Below are 13906 nucleotides of genomic sequence, written 5' to 3' on the forward strand. Positions count from 1 at the left end.
AGAAATCTACAAACCTTTAGCAGGCACACAAATGAGGTCAGCGTAATTTCTGCCCATTAATTTTCCATTCCACTAATCCAATCCAGAATTCTAGGAAGCGGATGACTACAGTAATCATGTGGGAAACTTACGATATAATAGTGCACAGAAATACCCAACTCAGAACTGAATGCCAGGACTTCAATGTTGCAATGCCTTCAACAACCTTCCTTTTCTGTATGCGAGAGGCTTTCATGAGATCCCATAAGCTAGGTTGTGTTCCGCAAGCAGATCCCAAATGTCTGTCAGCATCTTGAATGAGGCAGGTATAAAAGCATTTTCCTCAGGGACCTTTGAACTTCTGAGAAACTATGGAGCTGAGTTCAAAGTTCAACATCAGATTGAAGCTCTACCGCACCACCATACCAGTAAAACCAAACCCCAGTCAAAATTTATATTATTTCATCATTTGAGTCCTTTTAACTCACAATCTACAAGGTTCTGAAATCACAATGCTTTTTTTTCTCAGCAATATTTTTTTTTAATCAAGAAAGCATCGTAGAAAGGAGGCTTGTGCAGTACATAAAAAAAACGTAAATGTACAATTCACATCTATGAAAGAGATGCACCCATAGTACAATCACGCTTTGGTTGCCTCCCCACCCCCCCCCCCCCAACCTACCCCTCCCAATTCCCAACTCCAAGCCATCATTGCATTAGCAAAAAGGGTTAAACAGAATCTTTATCCGCACAGAGCTGCATTGGTATAGAGAAGGTGTATTTTCCTAACACATAAACTCTTGTATGTTTACACGTCTGAGTTCGTAGAATTTTACCAGAGAATGCTGAAAGTCAGGGAGTTCTGTGCAGAGGAAAGGAAGAAGAGATGAACCTTTAGTATTCAAGAAAGGGTCCCCACACCTTTTGGGACTTTATGTCCAAATTGAGAGTTGAATAATGTATCTTCTCAAGGTATAGACTGGACATGATGTACCTAAGCCACTGAGCATGGATGGGTGGGGCAGCATCCCTCCACCTGAGCAAGACTGCGCGCCTGGCCAAAAGAGAGGCAAAAGACAGTATGCGGCGTTTGGTCGGACTTAGGTGCTTGTCCCTTTCTCCGGAGGTGCCGTAAAGAGCAATCAAAGGGTTAGGTTCCAGGATGTAATGAAGTATTTGGGATAGAGTTTGGAAAACATCTTTCCAGTATTTTTCCAAGCTAGGGCAATCAGTGCTTTTAAAGGCATCTCCACTGGCAATGCATATGGGACTGTATATTCTAAAGGAGTGGATGAAGTGCAACAGGGGAAGTTTGCAATGAGAAAAGATTCCTTTTGTAAGACTGTTCCGCAGCAGACCACTAGGAAATGGGCAAAATCAGCAGGGGGTAACATTTGGCTTTTAATTTCTCTCTGCTAGTGGAAATTGTCATGTTGCACTGCAGCTTCAAGGTTCGAAGGTCGAATTTAATGTCAGAGAAATGTATACAATATACATCCTGAAATGCTTTTTCTCCCAACCATCCATGAAAACAGAGAAGTGTCCCAAAGAATAAATGACAGTTAAATGTGAGAACCCCTTTTCAATAGAATTAGATTTACAGCTTCCCTGTTTTATTTTATTTAAGAAATCAGCATTACCCCTAGTGTTAAATGGTGCACCCTAGCCAGCAGGTTTTACCATCACACTGCACCATCAGGACTTCTTAGAGAACAGGATTTTAAACAATCAACATTTCGTTATTCTGTGCGATCATTTCTTTTAAACTTGTTTACAGTGAGAGGGAAAATATTATTGTTCTGAGTGGGACAGATATTCCCTTTGCATTTAGTAAAATGCAAAATGAAATTCGTGTGAAACTCCAGCATGTCTTAACTTTATTTAGGTCTTCTACAAAACCAGTGCAACATTTTCTTGACTGTATCAAGGCTTTTTCAAAGTGGGATTACTGTATTTGTGACAATTTGTAAGACTAAGTATTTCGCTTTGTTATTAGGTAGAGCAGTGTAGTAAAGTCACTTATGAAGAGTTCTGTTGCTCGGCAATTAGACTGAATCTACTGTATAAACAGTTAAAACAATTGGAAATCAGTCAAGGGTTTGACTACTATAAATCTATAAGACCATAGGAGATAGGAGAAGAATTAGGCCATTCAGCTCATTGATTCTGCTCTCCCATTTGTTCATGGCTGGTTTATTATCCCTCTAAATCTCATTCTACTGCCTCCTCCCTGTCTCCTTTGATGCCCTTACTAATCAAGAGCCTATCAAACTAAGCTGTAAGTATACCCAGTGAGTTAGCTTCCACAACCCTCCGTAGCAATGAATTCCACAGATACACCACCCCCAGCTATATTTTAAATTAATCACAAATCACAAATAAATGTCCTTAGAACTACATACATCATATGTTTCATTTTGTGTAATACATTCTTGAGAAAAAAGATTATACAGCTTTTTAACTGTTTCACCAATCTGCTTTTGTGGGCATTTTATGATTCCTATGCTTGGCTGACATGGTATCAGCTGACATGTAATCTAAATTTCAGCCTCCATGAACGAGATTTTGTTTCAACCTCACATTATTTTGGAGGTGGCCAAATACATCCAAAATGATCTGGCTGACAGGCTGTATTCTCCCATTTTACTATTGACAGGGGCACTAATGTTATGTGCCATGGAAATCAGATGCTATTCCAAAAAAATATAGTACAGGACTTATGAACTACCAAGGCTGAGAGCAGTGCCTGTATTTTGCCAATACCTCTCATCTTCTGTTTTAGGTCCTGCATATTCTACAGAGCATGTGATGATATCCCGAGAGGAGTGGAACTTCTGGTCTGGTACAACGATAGCTATACATCATTCTTTGGGATCCCTTTTCAGTGCATTGCACAAGATGACAATTGTAAGCATTTCTTTCAGTGCCTTTAAACTAATTTTAAGACAGAATGGCCTTTTAAGTCATACTTGATTTGCTAACAAACTTTCTGTGAGAAATACTTGTGTTTAACTGGTGAATCTTGGATGGTCTTTGCCAAATGAGATTTTCTTTTCCATCAAATGGGCAAAAGCTGCAGAATCATAGATGTGTCTGCTGCCCTTTCTTGAAAGCTGCATGTCATTCTGATTTGACTTTCGTGACTGAAAAAATATATATTTTAAACTGTGATGGTGACACCAAAGTTATAAAGTAGCTCTGTGGCTGTGCAAGTAATTTCGCTTAAATATTTGCTGATCTCCATTATGACTGTTTTTTTCAGATTTTCCTAGTTATGCATTGGAGAACGAAATCAAAGCAATACGTGACCTGCTGATAAGCAAGTGACCTGATGTGCATGATTAATCAGTATTGCACCAACTGAAAAATAATTAGCCAGGCTAGAAAGAACAAGTTGGTTGTGGGGCAACAATTGTTTGTAAGAAGATAATTTGTTAGAAAAACTTTATTAAAGCAGATTGACTTCTGGGCAAATGGTTGAATTTCCTGTCACATGAAAGAAGTTGTGCTTACTGTTTAGTTGTAGTTTAATGCTGCCTTTTTACCATTTCATATTATCATCAACCGAGGACTTATGCTGATGAGATTGCTAAGAATTAGTGTCAAGTTGTAATTATTCTGTGTTAACTGCCAACATTCAAGTTAATCATTTTTATTTGCAACACTCCTCAGATATTAAACCATTAAAAAAGAAATTACTGCATTTTAACAGAAATGCTTGAGACATTAACACAGATGCTGGTGACACCAGTATTTATCTTTATACTGGAAGCACTGGCTCAACTTGTGTCTTGTAAAGAGTTATAATTCATACTTTATTTAATATATCACCAGTAATATTACATTGAATGAATATGAATCACCAGGATTAATTCCATTAACGGCATTACAGTATTGCAAACATTTACTTCATTTACTAAGAATGCATTTTAAATAATTACTGTATCTCTCTGTCTGAAGAACATACAATATGTGCAGTGGTGCTTCAGAAACGTTATTACTGTCAAAGTAAAAACAAAAATTACAATTAACTTTATGTGAGATGTCATGAAATTATGATTGTGCAGATAATTCCATTGTACATTTTTGGTTATTATTTTAGGCTATGGATTAAGTGCTTTTTAAAACCTTTTCCAGAAAACTGGATTAGTGTAGATAAGTAATGTTCATGGTTCAGATATGATGACTTCTGTGAGCTATAAATATTATCATTCAATGACAATTCACGGCCAAATTCAGAACAGTAACTTGTTTTTGACTGAAGCTTTAATAAAATCACCTTTCTGCTTCTTTCATTTTCCTCAGCCCTATAGTTTTAGTCTAAAATTGAGCTCCAACCAAGAAACAATGAGATTATCTGTCCACTATGACTTCATACTGATTTTGCTGCAGAACATTTTTTAGCTATCAACAAACCAATCCGTAACAAGTAACATGAGATGAACCACAACTGTAATGAAATCATCCCAGATAAATAACTTTACATTATTACATACAAATTCTATGTTTGAAGTTGTAATCTGGATGAGACAGCACTGGAACCATATCCAACAGATACACATCAATACTGGAGATATTGTTAGGATGGAAACATTAACACACTTTGTTTTGAAATAACTATCCTTTTCATTCTTGTGATAAGAAGAAAACATCTGATCTTCAATACTATATAAACATTTAGAGACTGAGTGTAACAAATTATATTCATCAATGTTAAATACTAAGTAAACATTTAAAATTATCATTTTGATAGGCTTAAGAGTAATCCCAATTTGTGCATATTTTATGTGAACATTGGAGTGTAGTTACTTTGCTACCAATTTGCAGCCTCCAGCAAGTTTCTGCCACAGGCTGGGGGTTGCGGAGGGGCTGGTGGGAATCAGAAATCTTCCAGTGAGCGTAGAGATGGTATGCACTGATTGTTATTATGAGTGTCAAGGAGCAGATGAAGTTTTAATGGGGAATGAAAGAAAAACAAAAACAGTGGGAAATCTGCGGTGGGTGAAGTAGCATATGTATAGAGAGAAAAAGAGAGTTAATGTTTTGAGTCAATTATATTTAATCAAAGCTGGGAAAGGATGAAAATGAGGAAAATTGAAAAGAAATGATGCAGGGAACAGAACAAAAGAAAGACCGTGATTGGGTTGAGACCAAGTGAGATTGTTGGGTGATGGTACTGGGTGAGATAAATTGGTAACAAAAGGTGATGAATATAAAGAGAGGAATGAGGAAAACAAGACAATGTCAGAACTGTGAATTTCAGAAGCTGGAAATCTGAAATAAAACAGCAATACCCAGTAAGCCTGTAAGCGTTAATAGAGAGACAAATAGAGTTAACATTACAAGTTGATGATCTTTCACCAGAACTGATTGTCAAATACAAAATTAACTCCAGTGTTCTCTCTCTGCAGATGTTGCTTCACCTCCTGAGTACTTCCAGAAAAGTCTATTTTATTTTGGATTTTCAGCACCTGCATTGGCTTGTTTCTCTCAGTTTCCTCTCCCTCTCAGTTCAATCATGTTCCTCTGTTACTTTCTCTACCAAACAGACTACTGTAAACAGAGCTTAACCAACATCTCTCGACTGGCAATACCACCATTTGCGTCATTCAGTCTCTCTTGGCTTCCTGCATCAAAGGCATCCTTTTGCTCTCACACCAACCCCTCCCCATCTTCTCCGCAATGTAAAACATGCTTGATTTCAAATTTTTCCTAGCTTGGATGAAGTGTCAACTTGAATTGTTAACTGTGTTTTGCTCCATAGATGCTGTCTGATTTGCTGAGAATTAACTACAGTCTCTGGTTTTACACCAGACAAAACTGATCTACATCTGTCTTACCCACACACCTTTCCTCTTGCAGATAACTAAGATATGCAAGCTGGGCTGGCCGTAGAGGGACCGTAGGAACATAGTGATGATGAATACTGTCATGTAATTTCACACTCAGCTACCAGCTCAGATAATGTGCTTATCTGAGAGGATAGCAAAAAGGCAGGACCTTGGCACACTGGGACTCTAAACACAATTAACCTTCAGCTGACACCAGGTTAGGACAGCACAAGCATTAGAATGCAACGTCTCTTGCAGAGGACTTGGATAAAGGTTTCAATGAAACAGTCCACAAAAGCTTTTTTGTGTACACCATGAAATGCTTGGTGTATTTGAGATGGCAGCCAGAAAACCTTGAATCAATGTCATTGCAAATGGAAGAGTACAGCTGCAGCTTTGTATTGGACTTTTCACACTGACCAAAACTTTTAACAGTCCTGTTCAGCTTTGAGGTGGCGGGCAGTTCTTTCATGTACTTTACCCAATGATGATCTGATGTCCAAGCGCTGACGTTTCTGCTTCCTTGACGAATAACTAGCTTCCATCAGAATGGAAGTTCTCCACTCAAAGCATTGAAGGTTCTCAGGCAACGTTGGCAGAATGCTTTTGGGTTCAGAGAGCTCTGTGGGGTATTTTTACACTTGTGTAATCTATTGCCCAGGTTACGAGGTTTATTGAGATGCAACCATGGGTTTGGTCGAAGATCCATGAAGTTCAAACTTAGTTTTCCCTTTCGGATATACAGCGTTCAATACTCTTGTCATTTTACTGGTCAATGGTCTTTCTATGGCTCATAATTACCCAGCTGGGATGTCTGCCGTGCAGAAATAGATGGTGTAGACTTTAGAGTGTCTTCTAGGACAAGAGCTGCTGGTGATCATTCTCCAAGACCTTGTGTTGTTTTTCCCACTTAAGGTCAGGAGCTATTGAACAGCAAAAGGGTAGATCTGCTTGGTAACACTATATCCACTTACAGAATGGCACCAGAGAACAATGTGACCAATGATGATTTCTTGCAAACAGTCACTACTTCTTATTCTTCATTCGAAGATGATTCCACTGCTAAGCCGCGTGCGATTGGAACCTACGATTTACATTTTGATGGTGTGGTTTTTTTTGTGCCGTTTGAGCGATCTGGCACCTTGCTGTCTCCAAAGGAGTTTAGTGAGGTTCGGAGTTCATCCTGGAGGCCTGGAAGCCTAGAGACAGGGTGTGAGCCCTTGATCGACTCCATTGCTTTTCTCTGATTCCACAAGGATAAGAGCGGATGATGGGCAGGTGTTCGGCGCCATCTGCCCGTATTTGACTGGTCTTCCTCTCCCTCTCACTGGATGCTGTTGGAGGAAAGTGCAGGAATCTTGGGATCCCCGTTGCAAGGATTGATTGGCAAGGCTCTGGACTCATTTCGGGGACTTTAAGGTTCATGTTTCATGTGTTTCTGGGTTCTGGTTACTCTTATTTTTGCTGTTTTTGAGAGGTTTGATTGGGGTGGCCGATGTGGCCTGGGGTGCTTTGGCAAAAATTGGCCCTGCAGCCAGCAATGGGCTAACGATGCAGTGCTGAAACAAACTATAATGAATGCAGCTAAGCTCCCAGTTTGAGGTTTGATGTTCTATGTGTTCTTCGCTCTCGTTGCGCAGTTTCTTCTTTTTTGCACTTTGGGTATTTGATGTTTTCTTGAATAAGTTTCGTGATTTTTTTTGTTTTATAGCTGACTGTATGAGAACAAATCTCAGAGTTGTATTCTGTATACATACTTTGATAATAAATGTACTTTAACTTTGACTTTGAGAATACAGGCAGTAAGACAACACTACAAGGTGAGGGAAAAACATCCTAGATCTTTGTTCTTGCCCTATGGTACTTAGCAAGAGAGAAACTGATTTAGCGTTAGCTGTCACACAAAGAGTTTGTGGACACTCAACTAAATGTATCATTTGAGGAACACTCTACTTGACATTTCTTCTCATAGCCTCACCATCCTTGCTGACATCAATCCCTAATATATCCATTGACAGTTAGTGACATAAAGCCTAGCTGTCATGCTCCATCTTCAGCTGACCTACCTCTTTAATGGAGTTCTGTCACAAGAAAGCAGCATCCATCTTCACGGACCCCCACCATCCAGGCCATGCTGTCCTCTCACTGCTGCCATTTGGAAGGAGGCACAGGAGCCTTAGGTCCCACACCACCTGGTTCAGGAACAGTTATTACCCTTTAACCATCAACCTCCTGAACCAGCATGGATAACGTCATTCACCTCAATACTGAACTGATTCCACAACCAATGGACTCTACAACTCATGTTTTCAGTATTATCCATATATCTATTTTTTAACATTATTAGTTTTCTTTTGTATTTGTGCTGTTTGTTCTCTTTGGTTGTCTGTCAGTCTTTGTGTGTAGTTTTGCGTTGATTCTATTGTACTTTTTATTCTACTGTGAATGCATATAAGAATATGAATCTCAGGGTAGTATATGGTGACAATACATAGTTTGATAATAAATTTACATTGAACTTTGAACTTCTTTGTTATTCAATTCCCCTGTTTCCACTCCTGTGTTTGTAACTTCAATGGAAGACATTTCTCCAGACATCCTTTGGAAAAAGAATGGAAACAGTGAAAATTAAGGCCAAATTTTTAGGATTAGTCCCAGATATGATCCCAGCAGTGAAGACTGGCTACAAGGCTCCTGTTATCATGCTAGGAATCTTTCAGCCAACCTTCACTGTAGGGTGCTTCAAGCTGACCATTTTTGCAAAAATTGTGGCCAAATAGCTTATATTGAATAACATTGAAGATTGTCCTCTTGCCAAACTCGAGGACCACTTAATGGCATTAAGCTAGGCAAAACAAACTGCCACTGGCTGGATATGAACTTATTGAATGACTTGTCCATGCAATGTGATACAACTTCATTTATATGTTTGGTGGTGGCTATAATTTTGAAATTTGGCCAGGCAGAGACTGATGATCAATGGCTGAAGAAGGATGTTGTGTGGGACTCTTGCTGAGTGGGGAAGAGATACCAGATGCTGTTGTTGGATGTACATGAGTTTCTCACAGCTTGAGCCATTTGGTTGCCTGTACTTTCCACTGCATCCCAGTCACCTGAGATTTCAGTGAAGACATCCTGTTGAAATGGGCAGTATTGTTGATCGTGGAGAATTAAAAGAGGAGAACTGCTCCCTAGCAATCCTCGGCACCTCTTGTCAAAAGCGTTTCTCAACATTATTTTTCTCAACCATCTGGCAGGTCATGATATGTGCTTTCTTTAATTTTTCCCAATTATACAATGCTACAAGAGGAAATCTCACTAATACGCCCTTGTCTGGCAGCAGCACAGAAGGCTCGAAGTCAAGACTTACATCACCAGCCCCTGTGAGCTTTTGCTATGATTAACCAGGAGAAAAAAAACTTATGAGAATTCTGACAAAAACTGATCTGGTAACAAGCCAGTATGATATAGAGGCATAAAATAATTGTGGTAAGTAGTCCTTTCAGCTGTCAGTCATGTGTGGTCAAGAGAAGAGATAAGATGAAGATTTCAACCTCATAATGCAATGACTGGCATCAAATCAGTAGATGAATGACTAAATAATCCGGTGCTCTGCATACTTAGAGTGGATTTTTTTTCTGTCTATACTTAAGGCTCTCATCAATCTGGCATTTGATACAGTTTACATGTTTACATTCTTGGATAATGTTTTTGAGCTCCAACTAACCAAATCACCTCTAAGCAGATGTTGGCCATACAAATTCATTAGTCAAGTGTGTCAAGGGTTGAAATTAATGTTATTTCAGCACATTTGAGCTCACCTTTGATTTTATTGGTATTGCTGACATGGCATTTAGCTAGTTGTTTAATTATTTGCACAGGTGAATTGGATTATTGTAAAAACCTCTGTTTAATTTCTGGCACAAATACAGGCTGAACTTAATTACACATTGAGCATAACGTGCATTGGATTGAAACTGGGTGAGAGGTGTTAGTTGAAAATCTGGATTTGTCAGAACAATGTAGAATTTTATCTGTGAAGCAAGTCCATTTTTCATAAAACATCCTGATAGCTCATCTGACTGACAGGATTTTCTAAATGCGTGGTGCAAGTTTCAGAAATGATACAGGGGAGTTTTGAGCAATTATGATTGTTCGACATAGATATTGTGAATGCAGAAATGCTGAGATGGACATTACTAGGCATAAGTCAGAGGCAGTGGAGGTTTGGAGGAGATTACTGCTCCTCGTTGCCCACAAACAATGCTATGAGGCCTCCATGTGATTCCACCCCTTCCATCCTCATTTTACCTCGTGTGTTTCTTGTGAATTGTGTGGGTTTTCCCCAGGTTATGCAATTGTAAAGTCATGCAGGTAAGTTCTGTATGTCATTTGGCCAGTGTAACTCATGCCTAACTGTGTAGATGAAAGGAAAATAGGGGAGTGGTAATGGAAATGTGGGGAGAATATATCATAGAAAAAATTGTGGGCCAGGGGTCAACAATGAGCCAATGAACTGAAATGTACTCCTTCTGTGTCATAAGGAGGTATGAAGATAACCCAACCAACATGGGTTGGCGGAGATTCAGGTCTGTGATCAAAATAGGCCTAAATCTTTGATAATATTTATGCCTAAAACAAAACCTAGCAAGTTTTTTGTTCTTTCAGTAGCTTGATAACTAAATATGTCAAATGCAAGGCCTAGATGATATGGATGAAGAAATTGTTAATGTCCAAGCTTTTTACACTAATGTTCTTCTGGCTTCATAGCAGAAAGGAATGGTATGCATTCAATTTGTATATAAACTAATATTTTCATTCCAGAGTTAAAAATTTTATACCTGATTCACCATCAAAGATTCATTTCTGAAATGAACACAATAGGTTGCGGATGATTGAAATCCAGACTAACACGCCCAAAATGCTGGAGCAACTCAGCAGCTCAGGCAGCATCCATGAAAAGGAAAAAAGAACTGAAGTTACAGGTTGAGACCTGGTCTGATGAAACCTGAAATCTTGACTCTTTTTTTTTCCCCATAGATGCTGCCTGACCTGCTGAGTTCCTCCAGCATTTCGTGTGTGTTTCTGAACTGAAGGTTTTACGTTCAATGAGAGATCAAAAGACTGATGGAATGATTTTATGTGAGCAGAATGTGTTTATGAACTAGAGAACTATGTGAAATGAAAGGTTCAGTGTGAATAATGCTCTTTTTTACTGTGGGATCCCACTGTACAGGGTTATGATAGGGTCGTGGCATCGGGGAATATAATGGCCCTTCAACCCCTGTGAAATTTGGTCACCTGAAACTGGCTGATATTTCATATGCAATAACTTCTCACAATATCTATGATAATATTATGCCTGGCTTCAATTCATTCTAACTGACCTGAGTCATGTTTAAGACTGTTGATGGTAACTATTTTCAATAGAGATAAAGATTTACACAGGCCATTTTTAGTGCTGTTTAACTGCCTTCTTGTTTTTATTTTTCACTGTGTGCAGTCCTATCATGTTCCATATCCATGGTTGTTTCTGTGTAACTCAACAGAAAACAATTTGATTATGTTTATTTTCTGAATTTGAAAGGAATATGGTCTTGGATACTTTTGGATGTTGAACTTAAATGCAAGAAGTGCAATTTGTCGTAGTTCATGATATTGAAGTTGACAGTGCCAACTTTATGCTGCCTCTCCGTTTGGCAGAGTTCAGCTTCCGGCCAGCACTCTTCATTGCCTGGGTACTTCACCAAAAATAGATTTTGGCCAGCCAGTGATAAAACAAAGGGAAGCCAGTGAAGAAGGCATACCCTGAGATGATTTCACACTTATAACTACCAGCTCAGACACTGAAGGAGAGGGTATGAATGCAGATAGTATCAGCACTTAGTGAGAAACTTGGCGCCAGAGAGCTACGACACCAGGAAAGTCACTGTGCTGGAGGGGAATTGCAGAAAAGGAGAGAAGTCCAACTGGCTGATGAACAGACTCAGACTGTGAGCTCAAGTTGCTAGTATGCTAGTTAACAACTTAACATAACAACATTAGAAGTAGGAATGGGAGGTGGCCATTGGACCCTTCATGCAATTTCTTCCTTTTGACAAGATAATTTTCTATATCCAGCCCTATTCAATTTGTCTATCACCATATCCCTTCATATCCAGAATGATCTCAGTCTGTTAAATGCCCCTTATTGTGAGATGCTTACACAAGGGTAAGGCCTCTTAGCCAGGGGAAATGTCTTCCCTTCATCTACCCTTCATTTTATTAGGTATTTCCTTGTGCATTCAGAGATATTCTCCTGCACACCACTGTTAGCTTCCTGTCAGCTTGAAACATTCTGGTATTTTTCTCTTACTTCTCTCATTAACAAGGTATTTTCACTCATAGAACTGCCACTCATTGGATTTTTGTTTTGTTTTTAGCACCATTCTGTGTAAACTCTAGGAATTATTGTGCATGAGAACTCCAGGAGATCAGCAGTTTCTGAGATACTCAAACCATCCCATCTGGCACCAACAATCATTCCATGGCCAAAGTCACTTAGATCACATTTCTGATGTTTGGTCTGAACAAAAACTGATCCTCTTGATCATGCCTGCATGTTTTTATGCATTGATTTGCTGCCATGTGATTTGCTAATTAGATATGTGCATCAATGAGCTGGTGTACAGGTGTACCTAATAAAGTGGCCACTGAGTTTATGTTTGAATGAGGTCACAGCTCATTTTTCAAAGCTCTATCATCAATAGAAGCCTACCTATTCAAGAGGAAAGTTTATTTATCACATGTACATCAAAAATGCAATGAAATGCACTATTTATGTTAACAACCAACACAACTAAAGGTCTGCTGGGGGCAGCTTGCAAGTGTCACCACACACTCCAGTGCCAATATAGCACATCTACAACCTTCCCTTGTATGATATGCCAGCCGCAAACTAATATGGTGAATCTTTGCTTCAATCCTTCCCAAGCAAGTATATTTGTTTTATATAAGGAGATCAAAAGTGCACTCTGGGTTGGCCTTGCCAAGGATCTGGTATTGTATTCTTCGTCATAGTAGTAAGGGCAACAGTATACAAAAAGCTTCAAGTCAATCTCTGAAATGCAAAGACACATCATCCAAAAAATAACTAAATTATGGTATATGCCAGAATTTGAATTGGAATTGGCTTATTATTGTCACTTGTACTGAGGTAAACCGAAAAGCCTACTGTGCATGCTGTTCATATAGATCAAACAGTTCACAGTGCACTGAGGAAAGTACAAGGAAAAATAATGAGGGTGCAGAGCTACAGAGAAAGTGCAATGTGGGTAGACAATAATGTGGCAAACATAATCCCGCTCTATTTCCAACCATGCTGAAATAGAGGACTTCTCTTCCAAATCTAGAACTGCCCTATCTTCTCCATAGACATTAAGCAGACTTTACCAATCATACTGCAATTCAAGTGAAATTAATGGCAAACAGGCTTTAAAATAGTGCACATTGATTTCCATTTGTCTACAAAATGCCATGGTTTACTTCATAATTTGCTTTATCCTTTGGTCATTTTTGGTCTGGAGTGTGGAGAAGCAGATATTGTGATGATCAGTGGTGATGTATTGATGAATGGAGAATAGGGATTGAGCTTGAGTATTGGAGTCAAACAGGCTTTTCAGCATCCACCCCAACAGAAAATTTTGACAATAATGATCGGGAATTCTTCTAGTGGTTTGGATGTTAAACCTATATTTGTGTAATTTAAGTTACACAAATATGGGATTAACAGCCAAACCACTAATACAGGACAAGGGCCCCTGGTAAAACTTGGCTTGTACAGATTTCATGCAGAGATTGTCACTACTATTTAAAATTGCATTTGGAGCTCTCAGTTCCAGATATGCCTCCTCTAACAGTTAGCTGGGTGTGAGCTGAAGTTGTGTATCTCCTACTCTGACTTCTTTCTGGTGCAATTCTTCTGAAGCTTCCAACACTGTGTGTTATATTATTCATAATTCTATCTAACAACTCAATGTCCAACTCTGGTGTATCTATATTAAAGCTAATTACAAAGACAATACAACCAGTTGTCCAGGGACACCAAGTGGTCTGGC

General features: G+C 39.0%; 1 protein-coding gene across 1 annotated transcript in view; it reads left to right on the plus strand.

Annotated features, from left to right (window-relative positions):
* prdm6 (PR domain containing 6) overlaps positions 1-13906 on the plus strand; it is a 195734-nt gene that overhangs the window by 125458 nt on the left and 56370 nt on the right. Inside the window, exon 5 of the mRNA XM_073069490.1 lies at positions 2762-2886. Within this exon, the coding sequence (XP_072925591.1) occupies positions 2762-2886 (125 nt within the window). The remainder of the gene's footprint in view (positions 1-2761; positions 2887-13906) is intronic.

Source organism: Hemitrygon akajei, chromosome 2 (genome assembly GCF_048418815.1).
Source record: "Hemitrygon akajei chromosome 2, sHemAka1.3, whole genome shotgun sequence".
Taxonomy (NCBI): Eukaryota; Metazoa; Chordata; class Chondrichthyes; order Myliobatiformes; family Dasyatidae; genus Hemitrygon; species Hemitrygon akajei.